The sequence below is a fragment of the Drosophila gunungcola genome, unplaced genomic scaffold, assembly GCF_025200985.1.
Source record: "Drosophila gunungcola strain Sukarami unplaced genomic scaffold, Dgunungcola_SK_2 000001F, whole genome shotgun sequence".
NCBI classification, from domain to species: domain Eukaryota; kingdom Metazoa; phylum Arthropoda; class Insecta; order Diptera; family Drosophilidae; genus Drosophila; species Drosophila gunungcola.
The window spans coordinates 4,775,999-4,786,598 of NW_026453197.1; the positions used below are offsets into that span (position 1 = coordinate 4,775,999).

General features: G+C 39.8%; 1 protein-coding gene across 1 annotated transcript; it reads left to right on the plus strand.

The window, feature by feature from the left end:
• Positions 1 to 1,341: 1,341 nt before the first annotated feature.
• On the plus strand, positions 1,342 to 10,553 carry LOC128262559 (protein spaetzle 4). The gene is made up of 3 exons (XM_052996884.1): positions 1,342 to 1,761; positions 7,714 to 9,056; positions 9,512 to 10,553. The coding sequence occupies exons 1-3, from the start codon at positions 1,711 to 1,713 to the stop codon at positions 9,963 to 9,965; spliced, it is 1,848 nt and encodes a 615-aa protein (XP_052852844.1). The 5' UTR covers positions 1,342 to 1,710; the 3' UTR covers positions 9,966 to 10,553.
• Positions 10,554 to 10,600: the final 47 nt, after the last annotated feature.

Consider the following 10,600-nt stretch of genomic DNA (forward strand, 5'->3'; position numbering starts at 1 on the left):
CGCAATCAAGTCCCGGGGTGGGCGCCAAAACAAGCTTCGTTCTCGGCGCTGCGTCTAATCCTCTGCGGCAGCAACAACAACAAAAGAACAACAACAACATTTGCAACACCAGCGGCAGCAAATGAATCAAAACAAAGCCCAAGCAACAACAACAACAAAAACAACACATGCTGGGGTCCACTACTGACCTACTAAGAAGACTTCGCGACGCACTCTTCGCTTTGGCGCTTTGAAGCATTGAAGCATTGGAGCATTGGAGCATTGGAGCACTACGATATCTGGGGTCTCTTCGGCTCGATCTTCGGGTTCGGCGTTGCGTGTGGCGCTTTTTCTTGTCACAGTGTACGTGTACTCCTCTGCTTTCTGGCTTTTTGTTTTGTATTTTATGTTGTTTTTTTTTTTTTTTTTTTTTTTTTTTTGCTTTTTTTGCGCTGTGTCGTTTTTCAGCGTTCGTCGTCGAATAATAAATAAGAAAAAGTTTTCCTGCAAAAGCAAACCAAAAAGCAAAAACCAAAGCAAGCCGAACCGTAAAAATAAAAAGCGTTTTCGCTGAGATCCATCGACCACCTCTCTCACTTCGCCACTCTGCCTCTCTGCACTCGAAAAAAAACAATGGGACTTAAGTTAAGTTAAATGTTCCACTAAAATGTGAAAATTATATACAAATTGAATTTAATAAATTTTAGAAACTCAATTAACATGGCTCGACATTTATGAGAATTCTTTAAAAATGTTGAATAATATATTTAATTTGTTTTTATTTATTCATCTTTATTCAAGTGCATGTATAATTTAAAGGTAGTTTATTTAAATATATATTTAGGTATATTTATACTATTACGCGTAATTAAAACTAGAGTACTTTTAATTTTGTTTCCTTTTTTTTTGTCTACTATTAATTGTTTGTAACAATCGGTTCACTTAGTTGATTTAAATGGCTTAAATTGTATGTGATTTGAGTTAAAATAAATATCAATTTTGGGATTTCAGTAAAGATATACAAAAACAATAAGCAGTTTTTGGGGTTGAATTAATTGAGGTCTACTAAAGTATTAGTGTTTCGTATTACATTATAACATTAACTTATTAATTGGAACATAAGTCACGATAGAAGCCAATTTTAAATTTAAATAGCAAGAAATATTTGTAAAGTTTAAGATTTTCCAAATTCCAACTTAAACCAAACGTAGGTGCAAATAAAAACGAAATAATATTAATTCGAAAGCTTTCATTTCACCCAGTGTATTTGAGATGGGGGCGCGGTAGAGGAAGAGAGAGAGAGAGAGAGAGAGGTGGACGTTTTGCCGTGGGACTTGGAGCTCGATCAGCCGCTGGTGGCGTCGCAGTTGCAAACGTGAGTCCGAAGCGTGTGAACGTGATTTCAGCTTCAGCTTTTTGCTGGTTCTCCTCGATCTTCCCGATTTCCTCGATTTCCTCGATTTGGGCGCAGTGGGAAAAGCCCCCCTTTGCGCAAGGAAAAACAGAAGCGGGACCCCAGAGGTCGCGGAAACTGCATACGATTTGCAGTGTGTGTGGAAATATGGACTTTAACACTAATTTTCATAGCCCTGCGAGTGAGTGTGAGCGTGCGAGTGTGAAATCTGCGTAAAACATTGCCAAATCCTTCGACAGATTTCTATTTGCACCTATTTTGCATTCGACATTTGGCATTTGCCATCGACGCGAGTGTCAATCGAGTGAAAGTAAACAATGGTGCGCACCCAAATGGATAGGCGATCGCCGATCGCTAAGCTAATAACGGTAAGTGGGGTTTGCCCAATGGGACTGCCTTGCATAACAAAGTGACAAAAATTAAACAATTGCAATAGCAAAGCAAATTTAAATTTGGCTTACGGTGCTTCAGGTCGATGAAGACAACAAAAATAGCGACATTATCAATAACGAAAATCGGTGTTATATAAAAACTAAAGAAGCTGATAACAGTAAAGTCTGAATAATAAATAAAAGAAGTACTCTTGGCTTAATTAAATAAAAAATTAAATGTTTTTAATTATAACAAAGGTAAATAATTAAAATGTGTTTTGAAAGAAGTATCCTTAAGCTTATTATTTTTATCAATATATTATTAAAAAAACACATTTTTTAAATTGTAATGAAAGTAAATTATACTGCATATCACAGTTGTTATAATGTTCCTCATAAGTTTACCATACCTTTTCTCTTTTCGTAAATTTTAAATGAATTGATTTGTTAGTTTTATGATAATATTACAGACCTGACTTTTCAAAACTGCCTACTTGGGTATTTTTATATTAAGCAGAATTACTTTAAACACTTGCTTGGGAATGAAGATATAGTAGTTTGATTGAAAAATTTTATTATTAGCAATAAATGTAAAAATACTACTACTACAACCACTTTAAGACTTTCTTGGTTTTAGTTATAAATTACTTTATGTTAGAATTTCAAACGGAATTGGCATTCTAGCCAAAATAAACCCATCAACCAATATTGGTGTCCCCTCGGGCCACAAGCCATTGATGAAAATGAAATCGCAATTAAAAGATGGTCACACGTTCCCGTCATTTTTCAAAATGTGTTGAAATCGATAAACGATAGGGCTAAGCGTTTTATGCATATTAACAACTCCAGTCCCTCTGTGTGTGCCAGTGGGCTTTGTTTTCTTTTAACGCATGACTACGCAATCATAAAAGCATAACCAACAACGAAAATGCTCAAAGTTTCCGCTGTGTTTGCTGTTGTGGTTGGCATTGCCGGTCCCAAACAGAGGAAGAAATAAAAAAAAAAAGTGAGAGAGAAGCGGAATAAAATAAAAAGTTTCACTTTCTTCGAGACCAATGCGGCTGGCTGGGATCGACTCATTGGATTTGGCCCAAGCCCAAGCTCAAGCACAAGCCCAAGACCAAAACTTAAACTAAAAACTAAAGCCAAATCGAACCAAACCGAAAGCGAAACGGCGGCCCAAAAAATATCGGTTTGCCAAATTTGGGCGGCGAAGTTAGCGGCCTTTTCCGGCGGCATCCGATCAGTGAAATTTTGCGATTAATTAACCATTTCGCCATGAATATGCATTGCTCAGCAGGTCTGGGAAGGGAAATGAAGAGCTTGCAAGTCAAGTTTGTTGCTTCAGTCTTTTGTTGGGGCCGGGCTGCAACACCGTCAGGTTTGTCGCCTCAGTCTTTTGTTTTGGTGGAAGAAAATTTCACCACTCGCCAGCTGGTCGCCTGGTCGCAATTAGCAGAAACAGCAGCGGCACAGCCAAATTTGGTTAAGTGTAACATCAACTTCATTTCCAGAGCCAATTGAATTTATAAATAATTCATTCTAGCCGCCACTCGCCAAGAGAGTTGCAGATGGACGGCGGCAACATTGTATTTGGGAAATGAAGACATAGACTGGAACGTCTCCTCATGCTACCACCTCACCCTCCCCCCCGTTCGACTGGGTTTTCGTAGAAAGTCGCTGACACATTAAAGTGTTGCAATACGTTTCTCTGGCGACAGCTCGGCATCGTCTGCGATTGACAAATGTCTTCCTCGATGCGAGTTGACTTAATGCCCATTTGCACTGCACCGCAGCATCGGCACTGCACCGCCGCATCTATTGCTGCCGAGTTGGGGCTACAAGAAGCGGTTAAAGGTAGCCAAACCAATACTAACTGAAAATTCTCAGAAAAAATAAGTTCAAATTGGGTTTAACATTGGGTTTTACTCTACGTTTGTTTAGGTTAAGTTAAGGCTAGGTAACAACAGGTTCAAATCCAGTTCAATAAAATTTGTTCACCTTTATCAATATCCAATGATAAGAAACTCTCAAAACTACACTAACTTATTTTTCTAGTTAATCTAAATAACCTATATTTATTAATTTTAAAATTGACTCAGTAAATGTTTTTTCATAATCTAAAAGAGCTTGGCACTGGAATTAATCCAGAATATTTTTTAAATAGGAGTTTATAAAATTATCTTAGAACTAAAATCTGTTTCACTTCCAATTGAACTACAAGTTACTATACATTTTTATATAACTGCATATTGTTAAGTTTTGCGAAAAATAATAGTTAATAGAATAATTAAATAGAAAATATTGGCTTAAAAATAGCTATTCTGCCACCACTGACTGTAGCAGTTGCAAGCTCTCACGGCTGATTGGACATATTGATTTGTTTCGCCGACTTGGGACGCTGACAGCAGCATTTGCTCCAATTTCCCCGTGGCTCCTTCGCTTCCAAGAAATATGACAATGTTAATGAATGAGATTCGGCTTAATTGTCTCGCTGCACATGACAATCGACACTAATGCCAGCCGCCTTATATATTTTTTTGCCGAACAAAGCGAAAGTAATTCTGCTTTCCATTTCAGGCGTCGTCTTCTCTTGCGGTCTGACCTGATTTGATTTTCAACACAAATTAGTTCGCAGAGAGCCATTTGTTTCGCACCCAAGTTGCGGTCTCATCCTCGGATTTCAGACCTCAGATCACTTTCTTCTCGTAATTGCCATGGTCTTGGTGCCGTGAAGCACTTGATTGAAGTACGTTTCCAAATCGGAGAAATGGGAATTAATGCTAGAAGGAATTCCACCTTGTCATTGATATTTAAATTTGATTTGAGAACATGATGTACGAGATTATGTGCCAGAAACTCTCTAAGTTGCTTAAAAAGATGAGTATTAAATTAACACCACGAAAGTATAAGTATAAAAGTATAAGTACTTCGGTATAGAAATGAAACTACTCTACAACTTAATATTGAATTAATACTTATATTTTAATACTGTGAGCAGTTTGTTTTCAAGATACTCTTATTAACTTTTAGTTTATTTTTGTGTGTTGTTAAAGTTATTTTTAAATTATAATTATATTTTTTATTGAGATTTAACTGTTATCTAGGCAGACTTAACACAACAAATTTCCTTGAAAATATTACGAAATAGCTTAGGCGTTGACCTTGCCTGCTTATGCTAATCGGTCTGGAATTTTCCTAAAAGCCACACAAATGAGAGATGGCCAACAGATCAATGATCAATATTACCTAACCGCATGGCCAATCGTGTTGAGCTCACATTTTGGACACACATCCGCCAAGGGAGCCGATCACTTTCTTTTCTCAACGTGAATCATCCGCGATCGATATGTGTGCGCCACATGTGATTGTGATTGTGATTGTGATTGTGATTGGTAGATAACTGAACACCGAATACACCGAGTGCATATCAGTTTTTGGCCAACCGGTTCTTTGAAGAAAGAGCCAAGAGCCAAGATCGAAGGGGTCCAAAAGAGACCCTATTAGGACCCGGCCTACCCATCAACAATTGTGCAACCGAAAAGGAAAGTTGAAAGGGCCCCTGAGTGGCGAGGGGGGCGAGGGTAGCGGGAAATGCCATCGCTTTTCCAGCTCGCCGCAATTTACTTTTACTTGGGTAACCCATTTCGCTTTTGATTGCTCTTTGCATTTCACTTTGCCGGCTGCCAGTGGTCGTTGGTCGGTGGCCAGTTACAAGTTGTGTCCGCCGCCAGTAAGTTGCCGGTTGCCGGTGAGCCACTCGGGTGGTGGTGCGGGGCGGCCAGGGTGGTGTGGCTCCGTCGGCGGCTAGTCTGGCGTGCTGGTATCCATGCACTGGGAGAAAAAGCAAGCTATATTCAAAGATTTAAATAGCACAACATTTCAATAATTTTCTAATCTGTTGTATTTTTTTTACCAATATATATTTTTGAATGGCCTCTATTTGAAAATGCTACAAATAGTTGGTGACTTTTTATTTGTTGGGCTGAAACAAATTTTTTTCTATTTTTGGTGAGCTGTATCTTACTTTTAAGAATTAATAGTAATTTGACTAAGAACCAAATATTTTTTTATTTTTATTTATTATAATTTTTGTATAAAATTCAATCAACTTCAACTTCTCTAGCATTCAATTAAAAAAAGTTTTTCCAAAACCGAGTTTAAATTCTATATGTATAAGAATACAAACCACAAAAATACACTTTAAACTATATATATACACACTTTGCTTAAAAAGGTTACGTTGTGTTAAAAACGAATAAACATGAAAGTGATTATGACTTCTGTAGCATTTAATTTAACAAAAGTGTTTTGCAAAACCAAGATAAAATACTCTATTTATAGGTCTCAGAATAATTAACTGAAGTTTTTGAGGTAGTAATAGTTGAAATCACAAGCAACTTTTGAACTAATTTCTTATTATATAATCAAAAAATTATATTTTTAGTCCTTTTTGTTATTTACCAAAAACTGGGCTATTATTTACTTGACCCAAATAATTTGTTTATATTCACTGAGGTGCATTCATTTCAATTAATTAGGTAGTATAATTGGGAAAAAATCTAAAATATGATTCTTAACTATTTAAATAATTGACATTTTAGTTTGAAGGCTAAACACCGATTGCATGAAAATATTGAATTAAAATAAGTTTATAAAATCCAAATTAACTATTAAGTACACAAAACGAAACTCTCGTGATTGCAACTTCTATAGATTTTGAGTTAGAAGGGTTTCACTCGTTATATTTAAATTAAGTTTTTTCAAGGTACAAATCACAATTACCATTGTCTGAGTGTAATGATGCCTGCAATCGCGGCCATTCTCTCTGGCGTTGCAGTCTGGAGGTGGCATGCAAATGCACATCGATCATCTTTATGACTTGTGATTGTCCAGTTGGCTTTGCGTGAAAGTAAAATTTGGTTTTCTACCGGCTGCAGCGAAGTCTCTGGCCATTCGTTTTGGCCGAGTGAGAGCAGCCCGGCCTTTTCAGTACTCCCAGGTGCATTGAGCCCACTTGACTCCACTTGGCTGCCACAAAAAATGGAGTTTTGTGGTCACGCCATTTGCTTATCAGCCAGCGACTGTCGTTTCAATTAAGATTTCCTCTGCTCAGCTGGATCTGCTTAGTATTTCCATTAGTTGGTGGGGTCATTTGCCCAATCAATTCAGCTGTAAAGAAAAGCCTTTCCAACAGCATGAAATGCCGGAAAATCATATTCACACACAAGAAATCAATTATGAATTCACCGAAAATTAAAACGCAGAATATATTTTCATACATGAATGAAGTCAAATCAAAGTTACGCTTATTAAAATACATAAATGCAAATAAATTAAAATGCAATTAGAAAATCAAATTTGAACTTAAAATCTTAACAAAAAATACAGTATAAAGTCTATAATATTCTTTTGAAAACACAGAAAAAGATTAAATAAAAAGTTTCAAATATTCCATCTATATTCGATCGTTTTATAGATACCATTGATCGACAAAAGAAAATATTTAAAAATGCTACACTCAAAAAAAGATGTCATAGAAAATAAGCTTTTGTTACATGTATTTTAAACAATTGGGTATAAAAAATAAATAAACAAGTATCAAAATAAAACTTATAGATAAGATTAGACTACAATTTTTTACTCTCCTACTTTAACTGAACACTTAATTATTTTCCATTTAAAATGCAGGTTTGATTTGTTTTTTTTTGTACATTGCAGTTGCGTTATTAAAATATTCAGCAAGATCATTTAATGTTATACAAAATATTATTACATATTTTTTAGGTACAGAAATTAATAGTATATAAGACAGTATTTGAAGAACGCACCTTTAGGAAATCTTGTTTATTTTGTTCTTTTTAAAAAAGTGTCCTAAAATACCTCAATAGAGAAATAAAAGAATTTTTGGAAAGATAATAATGCTTACTTTGAATTTGATTCTTTCAGAGCGAGGTCACCTGTGGTGTGCTGCTGATTTTGGCGGTGGCTCTGCCACTGGCCTCCGCCGGATTCGGCTTCGATTCGGCCAACTCCTGCAGTCCCAATGGCAAGCTGTCGCGCCGTGGTCGTGCCCAGATGCTGGCTGCGATCCCCTGCGACTTGGGCCAGCAGGCCTTCTGCCACCTGCCCGGATCGGCGTATCCGTGGCACGCCGTCCGGCGGTTCGTGCACGAGAACCAGGGCCTGATGAAGCGCATGTACGGCGATGTGCGACACATATCCATTCTGCGGGACGAGATCCAGAACAACGAGGTGGACGCGGATGACATTGAGCAGGCGGCGGAGCGGTACAGCAAGGATGCTGGCCGTCGGAGTGCCAAGTACCTGATGAACGCCAGGGATCGCGAACGGGATCGGGATCGCGATGATTTTGGTAGCTTCAAGAGCAATGATGTCCTCATGGAGCCACATTTTCGACCAGTTTCCACGAGCACCACGAGTACGACGAAGGCGACGACAACGACAGCTACACCCACGGCAAGTAGTAGCACTACGGAGCAAACTCCCAGTGAGGTTACCACCACAACTCCAACGCCTGGAAGGGCCACCAATTCAAGTGGTACAAGTACACCCACTGCCGCTGATCCACCTTCGCCCGAACAACCTGAAGTCGAGGCGGAAATTGTGGAGATCCAACCCAGTCCGGAGTCGAATAGCGTCTACGAAGTGGTGCCCTCTTTGCCTCCATCAACGACCTCCACTGCAAAGCCACCTTCGCCTGCAGCTGGCGAAAATATACAGATCATTGACTCGCCACAGCTGGGATTGCGCAACCTCAGCATGGAGGCCAAGCCATCCCAAGAAGCACCCATTGCACCCACCACTTTAAGGCCCTCTTCTCTGCCCAAGAGCTCGTCAGCCTCGGCCAGCAGGAGAAGGAAACCCCTGGAGACAAGCACCACAACGCCAGCCACTCCGAAGAACTCCAGCAGCGTGACGCCTCCAACCACAACCACAACTACACCCACAATGCTGATCCGCCGCAATGTAACCAAGTACTCACCCGCATCCGTGACCACGCCCGTGAGCTTCGCCTCGCTCTTCTCCGGCACCTCCAGTGGGCTCTTCAGTCCGGAGAAGCTGCGCAGGCCACTGACCACCAGCAGTACCAGTGCTCCAGTTCCAGCTCCAGTTGCAGTTGCAGTTCCTGCTTCAGCTTTGGTGGCGGGAGGAGCCCCAGTGGGAGCCACCGGAAGTGCCACCAAGTCCGGACTTCTGAGGGAGGGACAGCTGTTCCAGGATGCCATGAAACAGGAGCCAGTGGCTGTGGCCAACAACCTGCGGGGAGTGTAAGTTTGCATTAATTTGTCATCAAATAATACTAGTTAATTTTAAAGTGAAAGGGTCGTCAGCGCTATTAAAGCTAGAGATTAGAGATTCAACAAGCAGATTCTAATTATTTTGAAATTTAACCACGCCCACAAGTCGAGAAACTCTGCCATGTCTGTCTAAGATGTTGTACAGTCCATTTTTTGGGGATAATGTGTTTTGGGTTCATATCTATCGACACACCAACAATTTTTCAAATCTAAGCTATATTTAATAAATGGTTAATGAAATTAGTTTGACCTTTGACATTACTGAGAGTGTTGACCCTGTAGTTCGGCAGATGGCGCCACCTAAGCTCCGATTGTTGATCTGTGGGCAAGTTAAATGTGAAAATGGTTAGTTGAGTTATGGGTGTTAGATATGTATATTCTTATGATTTTATTTAATAAAAATTCACCAATGTTTCCTCCTGCAGAAATGCTTGTCCCGTCAAGGATGAAGTGGTGGCCCCCTTTTGGGCGAACAACACCCGTGGCGAGGTGTTGGCCCTGCTCAATTTGTATCCATTCGAGCAGTACGTCCACTGGGAGAAGTGCACGCACGAGTTCAAGCAGATGTTCTGCCGCGATGGATGCCGCTGCGAGCAGCAGTACCGCCTGCACCGGCTGCTGGCCTACGATCCGCACAACGAGTGCCGCGGCATCTTCTCCGACTGGTTCCGCTTCCCGTCCAGCTGCATCTGCAAGTGCTACAACATCCCGATGGAGTTCCGGGCCACCTCGCGCAGTCCGCGCTCCGACAGCCGCTTCGATGGCCCCAAGTCTGATCCCATCGAGGCGGCGGAGGCGGAGGTCCAGCGGGCCATCTACGAACATGCCACGGACGAGTGGTACCGCCCACGCGACGAGTTCGACTTCTTGGAGGGGTAATCTCTATCTCTATCTCTATTCCTAATACGATCAATTGTACAGTAGCCATAGATTTCGCGAGTAATATGCTAAGCATCCTATCTTCTAACTCTAGTTTATACTTTTATTTAAGGCTTACTTTAAGATGCGGCATTATGTTAATGTAAATATAGGCCAACATAATGCCCGATTTAGGCGACAACTTGCAGAGCGAATGTACCTTGAAATACTTGCGAACGGATCGCGGCCATTGAGCTGCGTACGATGGTATTCACTAGTTATATATTTATTTATTTATTCAGATCTTAGCTATAAGTGTAACCATAAAAGTGGCCATAACATTAAAGCCAAATCTTTTCATAAATTCCAAGATTAATGCGAAGGCGTTTTTGAAAAAAATATTTATTGCAAAAATGTATGCGACCATAGTCTGTATATTTAGAATGCTTACGTATGTATAAAATAGATTTTATTGTATTTAATACGTTGATATATAACTGTTTACTTTTTAGTGCACACAAAAGGGTATGCTGATAAATTAGATTTATAAATTGTATTTATTACGTTTAGGATAAGCAATTTAAAGGCATTTCAGGCACTTCATTTCAGTTTAACCGTTTACCACTTAAGGCTAGTGATAGCTGTTTTTGTCAATC

Bases quoted from the DNA above. Each gene is read 5' to 3' on its own strand.
- LOC128262559 (XM_052996884.1), top strand. From the start codon at position 1,711: ATGGTGCGCACCCAAATGGATAGGCGATCGCCGATCGCTAAGCTAATA. The intron at 1,762-7,713 runs GTAAGTGGGGTT...TGATTCTTTCAG, and splicing joins CGATCGCTAAGCTAATAACG to AGCGAGGTCACCTGTGGTGT. The intron at 9,057-9,511 runs GTAAGTTTGCAT...TTCCTCCTGCAG, and splicing joins GCCAACAACCTGCGGGGAGT to AAATGCTTGTCCCGTCAAGG.